Source organism: Loxodonta africana, chromosome 17 (assembly GCF_030014295.1).
Source record: "Loxodonta africana isolate mLoxAfr1 chromosome 17, mLoxAfr1.hap2, whole genome shotgun sequence".
NCBI classification, from domain to species: Eukaryota; Metazoa; Chordata; class Mammalia; order Proboscidea; family Elephantidae; genus Loxodonta; species Loxodonta africana.
Window position 1 is genome coordinate 9773999 of NC_087358.1, and position 24300 is coordinate 9798298.

Below are 24300 nucleotides of genomic sequence, written 5' to 3' on the forward strand. Positions count from 1 at the left end.
CAGATCTGAAGGGAGCTAGGTAGGCCCCATGCTGTATAGCTCCAGGATGCCCGTCGCTGACATGCACGATGATTACCACCCACAGAGTTGGGCACCACACAGCTGTGCCTGGCAGCCATGAGGCAAAGTCCTCCCTAATGAGAGAGACCCTGAGGCAGACACAGAGGAGAAGGGAGCCAGGCAGGGATAGGAGGGAAAAGCTGGTATCCTCAGAGAGACCAGAAAAAGATACTTCATCCCTAAAATAAGAATAGGAGCGATGAAAAAGGTACAGAGAACAAAAAAGAACTCACAGTAATTAAAAATGACACTTGAAAAACCAAAGATAAGGAAATCTCTCAGAAAAGTAGAACCAAAAGACAGTAAGCCAGAAAACATTGAGGAGAAAGAAGCAATCAATCCTGAGGTCCACTTCTAATCAATAAAGAGCTCCTGAAAGAGACAACTGAAAAAATAGAAAAATTGCCAAGTAAATATTAAAACTTACCAGCACTCAAACCTGCAGAATGAACTAATTTAAAAAAGACACAATCAAGGGCACATCACTGTGAAATTTCAAAGTAGAAAAACAAAGTACCAGTGATAAAATGATATTCCTAAAGTCTGAAGTACAGGTGTTATGGATTGAATTGTGTCCCCGAAAATGTGTGTCAGCTTGGCTAGGCCGTGACTCCCAGCATTGCATGGTTATCCGTTTTTGATCTGATATGATTATCCTGTGTGTTGTAAATCCTAACCTCTGTGATGTTGGACAGTTATGTTAATGTGGCAGGACTCAATCTACAGGATTAGGTTGTATCTTGAGTCAGTCTCTTCTGAGATACAAAAAAGAATTGAGGAGAGGAACTGCCTACCACCCAGAAAGAACAGCGAGGAGCAGAGCACGTCCTTTGTGCCCGGCGTCCCTGTGCTCAGAAGCTCCTAGACCAGGAGAAGACTGATGACAAGGACCTTCCTCCAGAGCCAACAGAGAGAAAAACCCTTCCCCTGGAGCTGGTGCCCTGAATTCAGTCTTCTAGCCTCCTAGACCGTGAGAGAATAAACTTGTTTGTTAAAGCCATCCACTTGGGGTGTTTCTGTTACAGCAGCAGTAGGTGACTAAGGCAGCAGGTTACACACAAAGGAAAAAGTGGCACAAGACTTCAACAGCAACCCTGGATGCTCGGGAGGGGAAAAAAAAAAGTTTCAAACTCTAGAAAATTACCAACCTATGTATTAAAAATAGTATACCCAAAGTATTAATCACCATGAATGGAAAGGGGCAAAAGGGTATTTTCAGCTATACAAAACTATTTTACTGCCCATACAGTCTTCTTTACGCAGCCACCGGAAGACGTGCTCCAGGCAGATCAGGGATTTACCAGGCAAGGGGACGACACAAGGTCCACGCAGCAGCCCAAGCCACAGAACGGTGAACCGGCAAACAGGGATGTTACCAAAATTCAACGTTATCGTTTCACTGAATGTATAATGTAGACGTTCAACCAAGTTTCCAAGAGGAGTATACAAGACACATCAAAAAGATGACATACCAAAATAAACTGACCCAAGCCATGGTATTTTCAACTGCCTCATAAGCATGTAAAAGCTGGACAATGAATAAGGAAGACTGAAGAATTGATGCTTTTTTGAATTATGGTGTTGGCAAAGAATACTGAATACAACATGGACTACCAGAAGAACAAAAAAATCTGTCTTGGAAGAAGTACAGCCAGAATGCTCCTTAGAGCATTCTGTTCCTCTCATATACTTTGGACGTTATCAGGAGGGACCGGTCCCCGGAGATAGAAATCATGTTTGGTAGAGGATCAGTGAAAAAGAGGAAGACCCGCAACTAGATGGATTGACATGGTGGCTGTAACAACGGGCTCCAACATAGCAATGAATTTTAAGGATGGCGCAGGACCAGGCAATGTTTGGTTCTGTTGTACATAGGGTCACACTATGAGTTGGAATCAATTTGACAGCACCTAACAACAATCAATGCTGACAAAGCTTTTTGTCTATGCCTGTCTTACCTAGCCATAATAAAACCCTTTGCCATCGAGTCAATTCTGATTCATAGTGACCCTATAGGACAGAGTAGAACTGCCCCACAGGGTTTCCAAAGAGCAGCTGATGGATTTGAACTGCCTTCCTTTTGGTTAGCAGCCAAGCTCTTAACCACTACACCACCAGGGCTCCCCCAATATATAATACACAGGGTAAATCTTGGTAAGTTCAACTAACATTAAACACGGGCTGCTTCTAGGAGGATTTCAGTTGACTCTGCTTTCATCACTATACATTACTACTAGAGTTTTAAAATATTCTTAAAATAAATGTTATAATACCTTTCTTTTTATTTTACCTTAAAATTATAATTAACCTACTTAAGAAATTCCATGAGAAAAAAGGGGCAGGGGCAGAAAAGAGCAGAACTGAACATAGGTAACTATCTCAGCAGAGACACAGCACGAACTCACACACCTGTAAGGTAGTCATTAAAAATAGACTGCCCCTTGAATAAAAATTCTAATAGTCTAAGTAACATAAACTGTTAACAGCTTACCAGAAAGGTAACTAATTCCCTTGTGTATAACGTAACAGTATAGCATCAAGCTTTACATTTTCACAATAGAAGACTGTGACATGTAAGTATTTATGAATTGCGTTGAATACAATCATATTTGCATTTCGTCAGCTTTTGCTAATATCTGAAAGAAAGCCTCAATAACAGATGGGACATATCACAAATGAGGAATAAAAGATGAATTCAGGTTTCTTTTAGTGTTCACTTAGGATAAAAGATTACAACAAAAATTGAGACTTGTGAATCCAAACATCTGACCTTAAAATTGCCCAGGAAACAGTCTAATAAAGATGCCAAGCACTGCACATATATTCATGTATCTATACACATACATATATATAAAAAATAAAGCACACAGGGAGCACAGTTATGCATACTTAGACATAACCAAACACCTCCGAGTACTGCTTTCTGGGGTTGAAGGATTAGGACTATAGTCTCATGGAACATTGTGGTCAGCTGACATCGTTCATACAGTTACATTCCGCATCCTAGTTTGGTGAGTAATTTCTGAGTTCTTAAAAGCTCAAGAGCAGCCATCTAAGATACAACCATCAGTGCCTACTTGTCTGGACCAAAGGAGAAAGAAGGAAACCCAAGACGAAGAAACTAGTCTACAGGACACGCCATCTCTGGCTACCACTACCAACTACTCTATAATCAGGGACACAATTAGACGGACCCTGATAGAACGGGAGAAAAATGTGGAATAGAACCTCAAATTCCAAAAAACAAAAAACCAGACCTACTGGATTGGTTGAAACTGGAGGACTTCCGGATGTACTCTTCAAACCTTGAACCGAAGCTAAGCCCTGAGGTCACCTTGTAGCTAAATTACAGATTGGCTCACAAAGTAATGAGTGTCTCTTGTAAGTACTATGGTCCTTTTAAAAATCACCTATATGAGACCAATATGGTCACCAATTACTGTAGAACAAAGATGAGAATATAAGGGGGCAATGAACCTGGATTAATGGAAACAAAACTCAAACTCCACACGTCCAAACTAATCCATGATCTCCACCAAACCTGCCCCTCTTTCTGGCTCCCCATCTCAGCATGTTACTGTCACCTAACACAGTCACCTGGCTGGGCTCCCAACAATCCAGCCCTTTTAAATTGGCTACTCCTACGCTGCGCTCATCCTCAACAACTCCCGCCTCATCCTCAACATCTTCTCCGTCACTAGGTTCTCAGAGCACAGCCGCGCCCTCCTCAGGCTTCCTGTACGAGCTGCTCCACACCGTCTCTGCCGTAGCTCAGGCCAGCCTAGGTCTCTCGGCAAACAGCGGCAACCTCCGAGGTAACCTCGCTGTCGCCCACTGCCTCGTCACAGCCCCGCCTCAGTTCATCTTCCACTCTGCTGTCGGCCTAGTGTATCTAAACTGCAATGTGACGATGTCAAACCTCAGCTTAAAAATCGTCCAGTAGCTCCTTACGTACCTCACAGTAAAACTCAGCTGCCTGAGTTTTGGACGCAACATTCCTCCATGAGCTGAACCCCCCCATTTCCTAGCGTCCTCCTCGCCTGCTGCTTTCAGAGGTGCGCCCTTCACCCCCGTCATTCCACAGGAGCTGTGGTTCCTTTGCTGACACACGCCTCTGCAACTCTGCCAACCCCACCTCCCTTGGTTAGCTCTCTGCCGCTTGTCCTTTAAAGCTCAGCTCAAGGGTTGACCAGTGGAGAAGATTCCCGGCTCCAGTTGGACGTAGCTGCCCCCTCTGCAGTGCACACAGCTTTGTTAGATAAGAGGATAGACTAGTCTGAGGGGTGTTGTCGGCACTCAGTATTGGCTAACAACAGGCAGTACACATCCTATTGCTCTTGATCACTGAAGTACTAGACTATAAAGGACTTGAGCACAAAGGATCATTTAATTTCACTTCCATAGCATAAGTAGGTATTCAAAACAGATTGGCCAGATGGACATAAAACCTGATTTCCTTCTATTTTATTGAAATTGTCTAGCTCAAATCATAGCTAGAAAAATTCCTCCTGACATGGAAAAGTAGTAGGTTATCAACATTAAATTCCCTCTGGGAATTCCAAGCATTGCACAATACTACCCAAATTCTCAGCCTATGTCCCTCTTATTTTCCAGGCCATATTAAACCCAGACCCAGTGCCGTCGAGTCGATTCCGACTCATAGCGACCCTATAGGACAGAGTAGAACAGCCCTATAGAGTTTCCAAGGAGCGCCTGGCGGATTCGAACTGCCGACCCTTTGGTTAGCAGCCGTAGCACTTAACCACTACGCCACCAGGGTTTCCCAGGCCATATTAAAACTGTATGATAAAATAACACAGATCACAGGCAGTAAACCTAAGGGTCATCTGATTTAGGGCAAGGGTCCTGTGAATGCCCTCAGGGGAATGGCAGGCCCTGGCCCGCGGGCTAGGTGTGTGCTTTCCCACCACCATACGTTACAGCTCACATCCTGTTTCCTGATCAGACTCCTGTGAGCTTGGTGAAGAGTATTCACCAAGGAAGGGACAAAAGACAGCTCCTGCAGTGCTGTCCTCCTCTTATCACAGGTGAGAAAACTGAGGCCCAGAAAGTTCCAGTAACTTGTTTAAGCAGAAGTAACATTTAAACTCAGGCCCTCTGATTCTACATTTGATGGCCTTTCTGCTGTACAATGTGTACAAGGGTCCCCAGAGGCTGACGAAGGGTGGGCAAAGAAGGGCAGACATAAAACTGGAGCTCTGAGGCCACGTTTCAGCACCAGCTCCTGCAGTGAACCCTCACTGCCCACAAGGAAACACAGAGCCAGGCTGCCACGCTTCCCATCTCCCACTTCGACTGACCCTAACTGGGTTAAATAAGAAGAATAAATCAGTAGTCACCAATTCGGCTACTTCAAGAGGATAGAAATGCATTAAGGGCAACTATACCTGGATCAGAGAGGACTTCTTTAGCAGCTGCTATGTCGATGAACTTTTTCTCAGCTTTTTTCTTTTCTTCTTCATTCTGGAAGTTATCTGGGTGCCACTGCATTGCTAATTTTCGGTATGCTTTGATGATTTCTTGTTTTTTGGCATTTCTGAGGGTGGTAAAATAATTGGTAGTCATTATTTTAAGATGTATCCAACACACTGCCATAAAATTACAGGAGCCAGTTAAGACCCAATTAGCACATTAACTACCTGGTTTCCCGTTTCTTCTCATGCTATCACACCACAGACGTTCAACACAGAGTCCTAGATGATCATTAAAACTGGTCAGGCGTCCTGCCTTAGATGCTTGTTCACTAAGACTATAATTTGGGAATAAATTAAAGTACTCCTGATCTTTACCATTTGCTCTTTACGTAAAAAAAAAATACAAAAAACACATGGACCAATTTTTTAACTTTCTGAATTTCCAAGCTATCATGATAAAATGCTCGGCATTAAAGATTATCTTTTTTGAAGTTACTCTTTGAATCCACTTTATATTTGACTCGACTTTATAATTTGCTTTTAGACTAGCTTACTTAATAAGAACAATGTTTCAGACTCCGGATTGAAAGACTGACTGATGGTCGACTTGGTCAGGGAAGGTGGGTCTTCCGTAAAAGCACGTGCTGGTGGGTAAGTCACACACCTCTCCGTTCTGGAATGTTAACTCTGAAAATGTTTAAGTCTAGAGAAGGTTTTTTCTTTTCCCCATCCTCTCACCCTCCTACCCCTATGGAGAAAACGCTCACTTCTGCCTCTTTACTCTTCCTGAAAATCCAGGCTTAGGCCCTATTCCTGCTACCATGCCATCTCTGTCACCAACTGCTAATCCCATCACTGCGCTATGGTCTGTGTCAAAGAAATTTGGCTGCAACGTACTAAAAATAGCTTCATGATGCTAAAGATTGTTAGGATTTCGTCTGACAAAAAATTTCATGGATAAAGGAGATGAAACAAGAACGGAGAAAAAAGAGAAATGATTGGCTTTAACACAGATTTGATTAAAAACAGCAATGCAAAATTTTAAATACAGGTCAACAATTCACCTTTTTACTCCCAAGATTTTGTAATAATCTCTCTTCTGTGACTGTTTCAGTAGTCTCTGTGCTTTCTCTAGACCTTCCCGAATCTGCTGGTCATTTTCATTGTGTTCCTGGGCAGTTTCATAATCCTGAATAGCTGTCAAAAATAAGATAATGCTGTTAAAGGGAATGAAGGCTGAATTTAGGATGCTTATTTGTCCTTCAGCAAAACTCACTGTGGCTGGTTTGCTCACCCATCTTCCCCCGTTGCCTTCCCCACACTTTCAAGGTATTTTAATATTAGCACTTTATAAAAGCAGCCTTACCACTACTAAGATTGACAGGATTGTTACACAGGAAGCTAAGAGACAGAGGCAAACCTGCATGGTCAGCTGCGGGTCCACAGGCCAGAATAGTGAGAGGTTTAGAAAAGGAGTAGGTGGAACCGGCAGCCATCCGGATACCAGGTCACCCGCTGGTTTCAACACAAACCATTACAAACTTGATTAAAAATTAAAAATGTGCTAATCCAAACAGAAAAACACAAAATCCTGATGTGGAAAATCTGATGACGATGCCATACGTTATTTTAGATTATTTTAAATATTTAGAAAATACAAGGCATTTGGGTGTCTAATATTGTGAAAAAAAAAGAATTAGCATAGGAGGCCTGAAGCTATTGTTTTCAGAAAGCCTTACAAGGCTGGTCCCTGGCCTCCCTTCTGGGAACTTAGATTTCAGAAGTGTTCCCACTATTCCCTGGGATCACCGTGTGTAAACTGTACACCGTGGTTTATGCAGACACCGTCCTTCTACATTCATTTTTTTCCTTCTGGGACTCTGCAGTTTTGGTACATGCTACGCAGAGCGTGCCTACATGACCAGCCCCCTAAGCACTGTGTCTCGAATGTCCAGGCAGAATGTACACAGAGACCTCTTCTCCCATAGTGACATGCATTCCCATGAAAACTAGCATTTGAACCCAACAATGCATTATTTGCGTTGTCTCTCCGGGGAGTAAACTGAGAAACTATTTGTGGCCAGAGTTCCCAATACCACCCCCTCCAGGTTTGGTGATTTACCAGGACTTGTGCTGAAAATACAACAACAGGATACAAGGCAAACTCGGCAAAGAGAAAAGGTGCGTGGATGAAGCCAAGAGGAAACCAGGCACAAGACTCCAAGAGTCATCTCCCAGTGGAGTCACACAGGACACACTTAACCCCTCCAACAATCAGTTGTGACAACACATGTGATATACTGCCCACCTGGGAAGCTCATTAATCTTGGCAACAGCCAGTACTGGAGAGGGTTTTAAAAGTCATCTTGGACAGATTAAAATAAGAAAGATACAAGAGTAGACTGACAAATTTAGTGTGCCTGGACTACACAGAAAAATGAACGAATACCACTTTGGACCCAAACAGTGACTGGCCATCCATCTCAGCAGGAGGAGCTCCATACTATAAAGGTTGTGGACACAGGTTCGGACCCCAAATAGACAACTCTGCCCCATTTCACAGTCTGTTTCCAAAAGCTGCCCTAACTGCAGATGGTTAAGCACGAGAGGAACTGAATAACGTGCTCTGCGCAACAGTGATGAGGGTTTGCTAAATCCCCAAACGCAAAGTGGACGGATAGAAAATCCTTCAACACTACAGGGGAGAAAAACCCTTCAAGCTTTTATCCTAGCAGTCTGCTTTCTGGCTCAATGCAATATTAAATATTAATATTAAACATAAAATATTACTGTGACCTAACCCACAGGGACATTGGAGCCCCAAAGCAATCTTCTTCATTATCTCTTTTATTAAGGCAGACACATCTTTCCCAGTATAACAAAAATATAAAATTATTGGTTGTTTCCTAAATCCACATGATTATCAGGTAGGCAACTAATGGGAAACTTAAAGAGGAGTGATGTGAGATTTCCCGTGGACTTGTAGATTATTCTGAGTTATATTTTCTCAGATTCCGTAGTTTACAGGAATTATACACTACACATTTTAAGAGGGATTTTCGGAATAGTAAAGGACACCCAATTTACCATATAACCATAACTGAGAAGTAAAATAAAAAGTGAAAAGAAGTGAAAAGTAAAATAAGCTAGAAATATTAAGGCCCTGAATGAACAATATGAAATTACATATCAGCTAATTCATTTTCTAACCTCTAAATCTGAAAAATGTTAGCCATCCCAAATTCCTTTTTTCCATATTAAACTTCCAAATTCCACTCACTCACTTCCTTAAGAAGGAAACATCCAGATCAAGGGCAGGCTAAGTAAGTACAGGAATTTGCTGACAGGAGCTTGCTTACCGTCCTGCCCACGATCCCATTGAAATGACATCATAGAACATAATTATGGCTCACTGAACTTCTGGGAGACAGCAAATGGGATCATAGGAATAATGACTAGACCTAAGTGAAGAAAATCACAATCTAAAACACACACTGAAATAGGCCCTAAGAGATTTGGAAGCCTGTTTTTTTTTTGGCCATGGATTCTAAGTTTAACAAGCAGGAGTAGCTTTAGGGCAACAAGCAGGAAAGTTAATTATGCAGCTATCTAAGGAGTAGCTGGGCAGGCCTCACGCAGCATGTGGAGCAGCTGGACGCAGTGTGAACCCCAGCCTGGGGCCCAAGAACAGGTCTCTGCAGTGTGCCTGTGGAGGGCCCCTGGTGTGGTGCTAGAACCAGGAAGAGAGCTGAGCAGAGCGGAGCCCAAGGGTATTCAAGACCTCTACAGCAGACCCATAATGGGTAAAAAAAGAAGTTCTACCCGGAAGTTAAACTAAAGGGCTCCACCTGACAAGTAATACCCTTATACCCATTGCCATCAAGTCTATATGACTCAGAGTGACCATACAGAACAGAGCTGAACTGCCCCATTGGCTTTCCAAGGAGTGGCTGGTGGATTCAAACTGCTCCCCTTTTGGATTGCAGCCGTAGCCCTTAACCACCATGCCACCAGGGCTCCAAAGTTCCGCTCAATTTGACAACAGGGCAAGGTGCCATAGGTGGAAGTCTTCTTGTGAGTGGCTCCTACCCACTTAGAGCCTTCACAAGCTCTCATGTACTGAGAAGCATCTGAAAGACAGCATGCACAGCTGCAGATGATCCTTCCCCTCCCTCCTTCCACCAAACCAAAAAACACAAACTCATTGCCATCAAGTCAATTCCAACTCAGCGCGACCCTACAGGACAGAGCAGAACTGCCCCACAGGGTTTCCAAGGAGTGGCTTGGTGGCTTCCAACTGCCAATCTTTTGGTTGGCGGCTGAGCTCTTAAACCACTGTACCACCAGGGCTCCTCTCTCCACCAGCAAATCCCAAATCAGCTGCACCTCAAAATATATCCAGAACGTAACCACTTCTCACCTCTTCCGTAGTTCCCACTGCCATGCAGTCCATCATGAACACCCTGAATAACTGCAACAGCTTCCTAACAGTTGTTCCCAGACTCCATCCTTGGTTTCCTAAAAGTCTATTTTCAGTACAGGAGCCTTAAAAGATCCTTTGAAAGAGTACATGTCAAGTCTCCAATACAAACTTTTCTTTCTCTGGATATTATACAAAAGAAACAAGGTGAACAGGGTGGGGAAAAAAAACCTTCATCTCCTTTTTCAGCAAAACAACTCAAACGACCTGTACAAAAACAGCTAATATCAGCTGTGAATTCAAGAAGAGAAGAGGAAGCAAATAGTAAGACAGGCCAATGGCAAAAGGTCATAGACAATGCCAGCAAAATGCACTGTATCCAAGTATGGGCTCTCCTTGAAGTGACAAACTTAAAAAAAAACCCATTGCCATCAAGTCAGTTCCGACTCATAGCGACCCTATAGGTCAGAGTAGAACTTGCCCCATGGGGTTCCCAAGGAGCAGCTGGTGAATTTGAACTGCCAACCTTTTGGTTAGCAGCCAAGTTCTTAACCCCTGTGCCACCTGTACAAGAACCACAAAGCCTAGATCAGACAGAGCAGAGATCAAGCAGACTCTTCACTGGGGAGAAGACAGAGGGAAAGAAGAGAACACATGAAAAGGAACAGCTGACTAGCCCGGGAGCAGCAGATCATGGAAAACACTAGTAACTATGTGCTCCCTGAGGGTGAGGGGCTCGCCCTGAAAGGCAGATACCCCTTTGGTGTAGAAAGGAAGTGGGTGGGGGCGAGCAGGGCTGGCAGCAGAGGACCTCTCTAGCACGTGGTTTGGTTCAGAGAAGCAGAGAGAGCAGGACTATAGAGAAAAGCCATTTTGGCAGGAGGCAGACTGTCTCTGTGGCAACAGTGAGGCAGGAAGTACATCAACTGTTGAGTAGAGAAGGCCATCCTGTCCCCAGCAGCCCCTTAAACACACACGGCCCAACCCATAGGGATTCCCACAGATAGCTGGGCTGGGTGATCCAATTCGTTTTATGATGAACACTAAATTAAAGACCTGGCACAGCGTTAATTCAAAGACATTTAATTTTTAAATTAAAACAGAAAAAGACCACCAAAGCTTATCTGATGAAGAACATGCATCAGAAGACATAATGAAACAACACACGAAAATCCTGGCCACACACCACAGCATGGACATCTAACCTTAATAACCCAATCACCTTTCTTAGTAAGGCTTATCACAAAGCAGGGTGAGGACTAGGGAGAAACAATTATCACAGAAGTGACAATGAAATGACAAGGAACACAACGGAGAAGAAACATGGGCAAAGATTGAGGGCCTAACAATATTGACTGGAAATAAGAGTTCAAAAACACGAGAGAAAAAATTACAGCTGTGGATGACGGGCAAAGGAAATACAAGCTGTACATAACTGTATCCTTGAAGAAGAAAACCAAACCGATAGAACAAAACATTCCAGATTGAATTTAAGAAAGTGCTTCCAAAACAAAAGATGAATCTACCTCTTGAGAGGACACACCAGGTGCCAGAGCAAACTGGCTGAGAACGTTCACCGCTAAGACATCTAGTATAATTAATAGACTTGAAAGATTAGGGCTCTTGGGGCAACCAGGCCACAGAACAAACCTGGCTCCATATCCCCCATAGCAGTATTCAGTGTTAAAAGAGAATGTGACAAGACCTACGAGATGCACAGAAGATGTGTGAGCCAAGAATCTTACCCAGCCAACATATCCTAGTATAAAAGGTACAGAGTTTTGAACATGTAAGAAATCAGGAAGAAACCTCCCATGAGCCCCTCTTGAGGAAACTACTATAAGACAAGCCCACGAAAAGATGGCTGGAGAACCCAGGGGTAAAGGAGCGACAGCACACACTGAATATATTTAATGTCAAACTGAGACTCAAATAAACCAGGGGATTAGCGTGACAGGAGAGTGTATGCGCTGACAACGCACAAGGGCACAGGTTAACAAGAGACGAGAGACAGTGAGAAAAAGCAAGCTCATGAAATCTCACCTGTTAGAGCCAAAGCAATCAGACATCACCCTGCTGACAAAATGTTATCAAAGAGAAATACTAGAGAGCATTTCACGGGCAAGTATTAGGTGATAGGGGAAAGAAAGAGGAGGAAACATGTTAACATTGTTTCTAACTGTAGAAAACTAACATATTCCCTTAGAAAGAAGATTAAGTTAATAAAACTACAAAAATAACCAAAATATGTGTGTGTATATGTATATGTGTATATACATACACACACACACACACCAAACCAAAAAAAAAAAACCCTTTGCCATTGAGTTGATTCTGACTCATAGTGACCCTATAGGACAGAGTAGAACTGCCCCATAGGGTTTCCAAGGAGCACCTTGGGGGATTCAAACTGTTAACTTTTGGTTAGCAGCCGAGGCCAAGACCTGCCTAAATACTGCAATAGTACACAGAATACAAGCCAAATAGCAAAATACCTCAGCAAAACAGAATGACAGAACTCAGAGCAAACATACCTGTCATATTACTAAATGTAAATATGCTTAACTCACCTATGTAAAAGAATTTCATATTGGTTCACAAAGCAAAACCCAACCCTATGCAAGAGACATACCTGAAACAAAGTGATGCAAAAAGTTGAAAATAAAAGTATGGCCAAAATTTTTCCAGGCAAATGCAAATAAACTTTGCTTCACAATCTTAACATCAGATAAATTAGAGTTTAGGTCAAAACCTTAAACAAGGCAAAAACGGGAGACTTTATAAGATAAAGGCTAGAACTCACAACGAAGATACATAACAACTATGTATGCATCAAATAAAACAACAGCGTTTACAAAGCAGAAATTATACGATTCCAGAAGAGACTGGAACATCCTAGTGGAGGAAGACTTTGACCCCTCCACTCCTAACAGGTCAGGTGGCCAACGGGGCGGGGGCGGGGGGGGTAAGAAAAGGAAGACCACAATAAAGTGGAGATTAATATGTGAAACTCAGACATGAGAGAATACACCTTGACAAGTCCCTGCGGAAGAGTCATGAAATTGGCTGCATATATTAGGTTGAAATAAAAACAGTAATAAATTCAAAAAAAGGGGGGGGGGGAAGTAAATAAAAACACCAGTTTCTGATCACAGTGTTAGAATATGCAGATCTGTATGGCTACAGAACTAATCAGAAAACGGAGGAAAAGGAGAATGTGCCCAGTACCGCTAGGTATTTATATAATACCGCTAGGTGTTTATATTTCTCATCAATTCATTTTATAAAACTGAATCCTGTTACGGATTGATCTGTACCCCCCAAAAATGTGTGTTGTAAACCCTAAGCCCCATATGGGTGGATATAATCCCATCTGGGAAGAGGGTGTTAACGAGGCCGTGTCAGCGTAGCGTGTGTCTGAAGTTAGTCACTGCCGAGATACAGGAAGAGCAGACACAGGTGGGAATAGATGCTGAAAAGGGATAAGGACTTTTCCCCTGAGCTGACAGAGAGCCTTCCCCTATAGCTGGTGCCATGAATTCAGACTCCGATTCAGAATGAATTTCTGTTCATTAAAGCCACCCACTTGTGACATTTCTGTTATACCAGCACTACGAAACTAAGACAGATCTCGAGGGTTGATGATGGGTTAATATTCACAATGGTTTGAAAGTATATAAAATGTTTAGGCCTCTCCCAAAGTCTAAGCAAAAATCAGTGATTTCGCTCCTGTCGTGGATTGAATCGTGTCCCCCAAAAATACATGTATCAATTTGGCTAGGCCACAATTCCCAGTGTTGTGTGATTGTCCACCATTCTGTCGTCTGGTATGATTTTCCTATGTGTTGTAAATTCTATCGGTATGATGTTAATGAGATGGGATTAGCGGCAGTTATGCCGATGAGATCTACAAGATTAGACTGTGTCTCCAGCCAATCTCCTTTGAGATAGAAAAGACAGAAGCGAGCAGAGAGACGGGGGACCTTACACCACCAAAAAAGCAGCACTGGGAACAAAGCGTGTCCTTTGGACCCAAGGTTCCTACACAGAGAAGCTCTTAGACCGAGGGGAGATTGATGACAAGGACCTTCCTCCAGAGCCTACAGAGAGAAAGCTCCCCCTGAGCTGGCGCCCCGAATTCGGGCTTCTAGCCTCCTGGACTGTGGGAAAATAAACCGCTTATTAAAGCCACCCACCTGTGGTGTTTCTGGTATGGCAGCACTAGATAACAATGCCAGCGCCCTTCAAGTCTCAAGACTGGTGAGCTTCGTTCCAAGAATTCACTCAATTATTTTTCAAATGTTTTAGCTCTTCAACTGAATTAACTTTAAAAAAAATCCTTGACAGCGCACAGACACAACGCTAGGCACAGAGTCAAGTGAAAATGCCACCAGTTAAATGTTTTGTTAACGCTGGTTTCTTCCTAGCATCAGACATCCTCCCAGCACACCAGGAAATAAGTTTTGAATGTTGTTTGTACAATCTATTAATGTTGCTCTCTATGAAAGCCTCAGGGTTTACAAGTGTTTATTTTATGTGCTCAAATATTTACCAGGATTTAGGGTAAGGTGTTATCCCCTGTTTCACATGGCATTAGAGTGTTTTGTACACAGTGGTCCAATAACAATGACTGAGAGCTAAGCTAAAGATCTTCCAGGCACACACAGTGGCCTCAGTATCTCCCTGATGACTGAATCTCTGTTTGTGGTATTACGGATTGGATTGTGTCCCTCCAAAATACGAACTCTAAATCCTTATCCTTATATCTGTGGTTATAATCCCATTTGGGAATGGATTTTCTTTGTTATATTAATTAGGCAGCATTGGTGCAGGGCATGTTTTACATCAATATCTTTTAAGATATAAAGGGAATTAAACAAGCCAACGAGAAGCAGAGATGGGGAAAGAGAGATGTCAAGCCACATGGAGATCGCCCAGGAACACAGCTCAAAAGAGACAAGTACCTTCCTTCAGAGCTGGCAGAGAGAAAACAACTTCCCTAGAGCTGGAGCCCCGAATCTGGACTTCTAGCCTCCTGAACTGTGAGAAAATAAGTTTCTGTTTGTTAAAGCCACTCATTTGGTGGTATTTCTGTTACAGGAGCACGAGATAATACAGGTGGCTATAAGGAAAGCTAGAAACCCTGAGGAGCATCTATGAAAATCCAATCACTCCTATTTCTCTACAAAAGGTAGAAATCAAAGAAATGAGAAATATTGATGTTAAATTTTATTACAGAGATAATTTTTAGTATCTAAGTGGCAGAAAGTGCCCAAGACTTATAGTTGGAGGTTCCATTTCAAATCACAATTTTGATACCCACAGGTAATGTGACTAGGACCACCACACAACTCCAGGGGGCTCACCCCATTCCCATTACTGTCTGGGTGGGAGACATCCCAAGTCATGCAGCCGAACCTGCGTGTCCAGATATGTAGCTCTGGGTGTCTGTCACCTTGGGCAAATTGCTTTGTCTACAGAAGCCTAGGTTTTCTTACACAGAATGGAAATACAGCCTGTATCATATGGTGAATGTAAGGATGAGATGAATGAATGTACAAAAAAATAAAGAAAAACCAATAATATCAGTAATTACATTTAAAGTTTTCTCCTTATAAGCAATCACTATTGCTCCTATAGAAACTAGAAAAAGAGCAAACTAAGCCCAAAGCTACAATAAAGATTACAGACAAGACAAATGAAATAGAGAATAGAAAAATAATAGAGAATCAACAAAACCAGAAGTCGGTTCTTTGAAAAATCAACAAAATTGACAAAGGAAAAGAGAAGATGAAAAAATTTTAAATTGGAAATTAAAATGGGAACGTTACTACTCACTAGATAGAAATAAAAAGAATTACAAGAAAATACTATGAACAATTGCGTACCAACTAATTAGATAATCTAGATAAAATGAAAAAGTTTCTAGAAGAACACAAGCTACCTAAATTGCTGGAAGAAGACACTGAAAATCTCAACAGACCTATAAAAAGTGAAGAGTTTGAATCAGTAATCAAAACCTCCCAAAAAAGAAAACTCATGGATCAGATGGCGTCAGTGGTAGATTCTACCAAGCATTTCCTGAAGAATTATCACCAATTCTATTCATGGCGTTTTCACCCTGTGTGTGTCTGATCTATGTTTATAACTCAGAAATTAGGTTAAGGATTCACCCTAGGCTGGTATGATCTCATTAACATAACAAAAGAAAACCATTATTTCCAAACAGGGTCACATCCACAGGTATGGGGCTAAGGACTTCAGTAGGTATCTTAGGGGGATACAGTTCAACCCACAACACTCAAAGCTTCCAAATTCTTGATTATACTCAGGATATCTTTGTAATATATGACTAGTCAGTCTTAGCCTGAAAATAAAATACGTACAGTAGATGGGAGGGCCTGTCATGGATTGCATCTCCCAAAAACTTGGCGAGGCCATAATTCCCAGTATTGTGTGGCTGTAATTGTCCTATGCATTGTAAATCCAACTGCAGCACTGATGTTATAATTATCTCTAAATGTCATCTGGATCCCACAAATACTAACAGGTCTCTCAAGGTTAGCTGTTAAATCACTAAACCTCAGTGGCCAAGTCTGACCCCCGAAAAGACTTATACAGTCACATCTTGAAGAGGCTAAGGTTCAGATGTCCTTTTTTAGCTCTGCAGTACCGCCATTCTATCATCCTTATGATAATTTTTCAAATGATAGCGGCACCCTCCATATCAGTAACATTTCTTGGCCTGCAAAAAAACATGAAAACAATATGCAAATTAAATAGCTGCTGTGTTGAATTAAGAATTATTGTATGCCATTGAGTCGATTCCAACTCATAGCAACCCTATAGGACAGAGTAGAACTGCTCCCATAGGATTTCCTAGGCTGAAATCTTCATGACAGCAGATTGCCAGGCCTTTTCTCTCATGGAGCAGCTGGTAAGTTTGAACCACTGACCTTCTGCTTAGCATCCAAGCACTTAACCATTACACCACCAGAATTATGCAGTATGCAAAATTATAAAATGTTAGCACAAGACTTTGCATTCCTTAAAGTTCTTTTAGCATTTACACACTGAATTAACAACTTTAATTGCCATTCATCCTAGAAAAATCTGACAATATGGACATAAGCTGTTCCCACTGATTGGAAGAGTATGTTTTAAATGCTAGCTTATAAACCAATTGCAACATAAGCTTGCTACACATGGCCTACACCCATCTCTGCAGCCAGGTATCTTACTGACAAAATGCTATTTTAAAAAAAACTGTCAATTAACAGACCTGGATAACACACCAAAAGAGCAAAATCTCGAGTCTGTACACTTTCAAAATAAAGTCATTCATGCCCCAGTTATAACTCAAATGAAGATGATGTACTTTAAAATTACAAGTTAGAAGGATTTGTGATAGGTTTTGGGAACTTAAAATGAATACGACATAATTGCCCTCAAGAAAGTTAGTCTAGGGAAGACAACTACATTAAAATAAAGGACGATTTCACAAGGCACGCACCAGGTGTTGTGGGGGGAAAGACAAGGGCACACTCGCTTTGGATACACTGCTTTTGTCTGAAGACTCTCCGTCTTATAATGTGCACGTTTCTGTTACGGTACAAAAGCTGGGGCGGGGGTGGGGGGACCTGTGTATCTGTATCAAATTTCTAACTACAAACAAAAGTAGCTTTCTGTTATTCGATTATACATTCTGCATAGCCTAAGATTAAAGGAGAGTTTGAATACTTAAATTTATATAAAACTTTTTTTCAGAAAGCTCCACGCTTCCAAATTCTTAATTATCCTCATGATATCGCTGTAGTGTGTGAGCAGTCAGCCTTAGACTGAAGGTAATGGAAATGTGTGCAACAGGTGTGAGGGCTGCCAAGAGAAGAGAGAGCAAGGGAAGATCCAAGTCTCACCCCAGAGCCTGAGGAGTTAGGACTTGTTGCTGTTAGGTGCAAGTCGGTTCCGACTCATAATGACCCTATGTACCACAGAACGAAACCCTGCCCGGTTCTACGCCACCCTCCCAGGTTATAACTAAGTTCTAACTTAGCAAGCACTAATCTCCTCTCCTTCACCACCCACCTCCCCATGCTCAAATCAGTGCTTAATGCCCTTTAAAATAGACATACAATTACTGTATTTTAAGGCTTACAGTTCACATCCCGTTCTTACCATTCCAAGTCTCATCAGACACACATTTCTTAGTTTGAACTAAGTATGTCAAGGGAACGGCATCAGATTATTTCCAAGCAGATACTACTTCTCAGCAGGCAGTGAGGTAATACCTGGGTCTTTTTGCTGTGTTTGTACGAGGTAGTGGAAGTTACTTGCTAGCCAAAATACAGTACTCAGATGTCTCATAACAGTACGATTCAATTTTAAAGCAGTCTTTAAAATAAGCATAAAAAGGTATTATTTCTAACATCCCAGGGACACAAAAGCCTCCACTAAAGGCAGCATTTCGGTCCTGAGTCAATATGCTCATGATCAGATCCCGCAAAAAGCCTGCTATATCACATAAGTCGGTAACACTTAAAAACCTGTACGTAAGAGAGTTCCTTATGCGGGATGACCACATATACCATATGGCCTGTAGCCCCAGACCCCCTAAGGTACCAGCGATAAACTCTGGACAAAACATCAGAAAAGCAATTACCCGAAAGCAGCGGAGAGTGAACAAAAATTGGCAGATCCTGCAGTGGAATCAACACTTGGAAGAAGGCAATGGCACAGGATTGCTTTCCTGGCTTTTTTGTTGGTTTGCTTGTTTGTGCTTGTTTTGGGTCTATTAATAAGTCTTTTAGACTGAGGGTCGGCCCCAGCTTGTACCTCGTATGGAGCAACTACAACAGCAGTAGAAAACCTGCACTTTTTCCATCCTGAAGAATGACAAAGTTCAGAGCAACCAGAGCTGCTGGAAAGCGATGGTGGGGGTGCATGGAGAGATCTCAAAAAGGAAAAATCCAGAAAGGGGGAGCCACAAACTCAGCTCATAAATCTCCCTAAATCTCTAGTTGATCCTTGAACTATGCATGTGCAGGAAGACCACAAGCAGCTCAGCTAAAGCAAAAAGAAATAAACCAAATATTACCTGCCACCCGACTCAGAGCAGAGAACAGTTCTGCACATAAGGATTCAGTCAATTTAACTGCCTGAAAAAAGTACCGGGACTAACACTAATAAATCAGAACTCTTTTAGAATATAAAAGTTTCCAGAGTTTCCACAACATATCATTCACAATAATTAGGATATGATCTAAAATTACTTGACATGAAAAGAAACCAGAAAGCCTGGCCATTCTCAAGAAAAAAGGTGATTAACAAATACCAACCATAAGATGACCCAGATGTTGGAATAAGCAGTCGAGAACTTTAAAGCAGCTATTATAACTGTGCAATGATGTAAAGGAAAATATGCTCACAAAGAATGAAAATATAGTAACTCTCAGAGAAAAAGAAAAACTTAAAAGAAAGCAAATGGATATTCTAAAGCTGAAAAATTCACTGTCATGAATAAAAAATCCACTGGTGGGCTTAAAATTAGAATGGAGGTGTCATGTCAGTGAACTTAAAGATACAAGCCTGTACCACAAGAAATTCTAAAGAAAGTTCTTCAGGTGAAAGGGAAAGAAAACCACTCAGATCTTAAGGAAGAAACGAAGAGTAATGAAAATGATAAACGTGGGTAAATACGAAGTTTTTTCCTATTTTATTAAAACACATATGACTGTTTAAAGCAAAAAGTATAATATTAGAACATACATAGATTTAACATATATGACAATTGTGTCCTTTATAGGACAGGAAGGGGGCATACGGACCAGGCATATGGTTACCAGGTTTCTATATTTTGTGTGAAATGGTACAATATTAATTCCAACACATGTGAAAAATAAAGGATGTATACTATAAGCCCCAGAGAAACCACTGAAAAGGTAATACAAAAAGACAGAGCTAAGAACAAGCAGAAAAATTAAAATGGGATACTAAAAATATCCAAATAATCCAAAAGAGGGCAGGAAGGAAGGAACAAAGAATCAAAAACCAAACATACAAAAAGAAAACAAGTAGTAAAATGGCAGACCTAAATACACGGACATCAATAATCACATTAAATGTGAGTGAACCAAACACTCCAAACAAAAGACATTGCCAGAACTGATTTTTTTTTTTTTTTCTTAAAGGCAAGTTCCAGTTGTATGACATCTACAAGAGACGCTTTACAGGTAGTCCCTGAATCACGAGGTATTCAAGTTACAGCAAACCTCACTTACAACTTTTTTTTTTTGATACATCTTATTCTTAGTAATATATGCTACATACAATGTTGCAGTGCCTAATTTGCCCAGGTTCTCATTCTCAGATGTTCACTAACAGATGCTCAATGTTATGACATGCTGTTCAAAACCCTGCCGTATAGAAGGCAATAATAAAAACTAAAAAAAAAAAAAAGGTGTTCAACTTACATCAGAACCAATTACAATGGAGTCATCGAAAGGAACCCCATCATAAATTGAGGACTGCCTGTATATTTACAGGTACAAAGACATTCAAAGTAAATGGATGCAAACATATACACCATGCAAATAATAAGATCGAGAAGGTGTAGGTGGCTCTATTAATATGAAATGAATGAGAATGGATAAACAAAATGTAGTATATTCATAAAGTGGAATACCGTATACTTAACACAAATAATGCGTGTTTCTGCGTTTGTTTGATAATTCATGAGATTTCAACCAGGCGAGTTAATCAGCTCATGCACAGTACCCCGCCAGCTGTCTCTGCAAAGACGAAGTCTAATCTAACCACCTGCTTCCAACTCATTAGTTGAAGCAAAGGTAGGGGCACTTATTTCAAGATTTGAAACTTTCAGAAACATCTGCATTATAGTTTCTCATTATATCTGTCCATTGTCATGACTGGTGTGTAAAAAACATCAATATATAAGCATCCTCCAACTTATAAAACCAAATTTAGGTATGACCCTACACAACAGGCTCTTCCAACAAAGAGCAACCTCTTCCCCTTCTCCCCATATTTGTGACCAAGAACCCCTGGTCAACAACCCTGAAAAAAAAGAGACAGCTGTGAGAAATTGGATCTGCTCACAAAGAATGGTCTCCTTGTTTAGGGACGAGTCCTCTGGCCCCCAAAGTACCTTCCCCCCAGGTTGTCCGAAGTGAATGCGGTACGCACAGGCACTTGCCTCAAAATTCCACTGATCTGAGACTCCTTTGTGTTAAAAATGCATATCTCCAGAAGCCTATCACAAACACAGTCATGAGCTGCGGAACGTCCACTCAGGCAACGTCCGACTGCATATATGTCCAAGGCCCCACAGGTTGCAACAGAGTTCAGAAATCCCCATCAGAGACAAGACCTAATGGACGTGGCAAACGCAACAGCTTCTCACACATAACACATGTATCTCATGTCTCTTGTATGCAAAGCGGTTGTACTGCCAGGTATATAATGGTATAGTACGTACATAACCTGTAGCACGTATGTCTTGACAGTCATAATAAACACCTGTGTAACTGGTATATGTATGTACTGAATTGTACTTTCTATCATTATTTTATTGTGAACTTTCCCTATGTAATACGGTGTTTGTACAATGTCCAAATCACACAACATCCAGTTTCACAGAACGGATCGTGGATGTTAAGTGACGCAGGACTGTATTTTAAATTTGACCACTCTTTTCCGAAAATACAGATGTAGTGGGGGCGTAAAAGTGCTGATGCAAGACGGTAGCATTTGTTCTGAACACAGAACACTTCTCTGGGATGGAGCAGGCCTAGGCAGTGTCACAAGGTAGAGTCTAGGATGAGCAAAGGGCATAAGAATGTGGGTACAGGACGTCATCTGAAGTCAAATAAATTTGACTTATTCGACAGTTTTTCCAGGCCAGCCTTTCATTCAGCAGAAGCAGTAATTAGCTTCTTGGTCTCAGAGTCCTGGATAATACAAAAAAAAAAACAAAAAACCAAACCCGTTGCCATGGAGTCGATTCCGACTCATAGCGACCCTATAGGACAGAGCAGAACTGCCCCATAGAGTTTCCAAGGACCACCTGGTGGATTTGAACTGCCGACCTTTTGGTTAGCAGCCGTAGCACTTACCCACTATACCCCCAGGGTTTCTTTACTATTATTACTAGTAATAATTAAATAAACAAACAAAACTACTAGTTACAAAAAAATCAGTGGGGTCAGATGGAATTAATGCAGCAGTCATAGGCTAGACCAAGAAGTGAACTATCATATATGATATTGTTTGTACAGAAAAATCTACGCAAATTCCAAAAAACGAGTGTAGTGGAAACCATCTAGAGGGTTACCAGGAGCACTGTGCTCAGCATTTTTGGAACATCACCTTATTTAATCGCCACAACAATCCTGTGAGATAGATCCCATTCTTATCTCTATTTCACAGAGGACAAAAGTAAAACACAGCAGGCTAAGTGATTTGATTGCGACCACAAAGCAAAAATTAATGGCATGGCCAGATTCAAACCCAGTTCTGTCTAAATTAGAAATTCCTTACTCTTTCCACTATGACCTTATTGTTAAATACCATAAATTAGCTATATCCACTCATTCAGCAAATATCTGAGGGGCTGCTATGTGCCAGGCACAAGTACCTGGGATACGAGTTTAAAACGACGCAGGTCCCCACCCTCACATAGCTTACGCTCTACAACTGCTCATCCCATAAGGACATCTGGGTCAGTCCTATATTCAAAATAAAGTTTTAGTATCCCTTCAATGTCCGTTTGTTCCCGCAAAAGCCATATATAGGAGTATAGGAGACCTGACGATGACCCCCTTCATTCTGCGTGATCTCAGAGGCATCCCTAAACAAGTCTTATTTACTTACTTTCTAGTGAGTGGAACCTTCTAATACATGTCCTGATAATTCCATCACAAGTCAGAAATTAATAAATCTCTATGTTCCACGATTGACTAAACTAAACCTATCGAATCCTTATTCATTATATACCGGCCATCATTTTAAAAATTGCTGAACAGAAAAAAAGGTAAAACCATTAAACAGAAGAATATGGAAAGCATTCATATTTTAACTCAGGATTTCAACTAGAGAAATGTTATTAGTTCAGTTAAGTAAGATTTGTTACTCATTTGCATCAGTCACTAAACCTCAGATTCTATCCCAAACGATTCAAGTCATTCCTGCCAGTTTCCACGCAGGATTTTCTTGCAAATTTAGAGAGCAGGAAGGCCAGTCTCTCTCAGTGGGGCTGCCTGGTGTCCATATTTGTGATTCGAACATACAACTGACTTTTGTAAAACCATAATTTAGAAATTATGGTTTTCACTGTACAAAATCTAAACCCAAAAAAGAAAGACAACTAATACACTCTGATTTAGAAGAAATTCTTTAAACAAAAAAACAAACTTCAAAGGTAGAGCTATTACATTCACTCGGTATTAGGCATCTTTTTCTCCAAGGGGTAAGCAGTTTCCCTAAAAAGCAAGCAAAGGACAGGAAGTGGACGAATGGACACAGGGACCCAGGGTGGAAAGGGGGAGCGTGCTGTCACGCTGTGGGGATTGCAGCCAATGTCACCAAACAATATGTGTATAAATTTTTTAATGAAATGAACTTGAGCTGTGAACTTTCACCCAAAGCACGGTAAAATAGAGCAAGTCAGTTTAACGTTCAGGTTGTAAACGCACGTCTGAAAACATATTTAGCAGCCTCTGTGATTTAACCTTCTTTACAGGTAAGCTTCTCATATTCTTCTGCAGCTTCTCTAATTTCACAGTAAGAGTTAAATAAAGGTTCACATACAGAAGAAAGAAGCACTTTTGACGCAGAGTCCCAGAAACTAACTAGAATGTGAAACCCTGAAGTGAAGTCACCACCCTGAGCAGACGCAGCAGCTGAAGGCGTCTTCTGTGCAGCTCTCCCCCTCATCGGGGCACTCTTACAATATTAACGCTTACCATTTTGACTGCAGACACGTCAAGCCTCAGTCAGACCTTACTGACTACACTATAAAAGTGTCCCCTAAGTAATAACCAGCCATCATCACTCCCCCGAAAGGGCTTAGGAATAAGACTCTTTTCAAATTGGAGAAATGAGATAAAAGTAAGTAACCAGTTTCCCTCAAAAAAAAAAACAACAACAACAGTGGACCAGAAATCAAGCTTTCAGCATTCAAATATTTCATTTACCTGTAACACAAACTTACTGATTCAATCTGATTTGAAATAAAAACTTTGCAATAAGGGTAAGGTTCACTTCTTTTTTAAAAAACCACCTCATTTAAATGTTCATAACATACTGTCAGATGAAAAAAATCACAGATCAATACATACGAAAGGATTCTGTTTGTAAAAAAAAAAAAAA

At 41.3% G+C, this 24300-nt stretch overlaps 1 protein-coding gene across 1 annotated transcript in view; it reads right to left on the bottom strand.

Annotated features, from left to right (window-relative positions):
- The window catches only part of DNAJC3 (DnaJ heat shock protein family (Hsp40) member C3), a 94782-nt gene that overhangs the window by 11386 nt on the left and 59096 nt on the right, over positions 1–24300 (bottom strand). The window contains exons 10-11 of the mRNA XM_064269979.1: positions 6560–6692; positions 5469–5617 (exon numbers count right to left, since the gene is read on the bottom strand). Coding sequence (XP_064126049.1) covers positions 5469–5617; positions 6560–6692 — 282 coding nt within the window. The remainder of the gene's footprint in view (positions 1–5468; positions 5618–6559; positions 6693–24300) is intronic.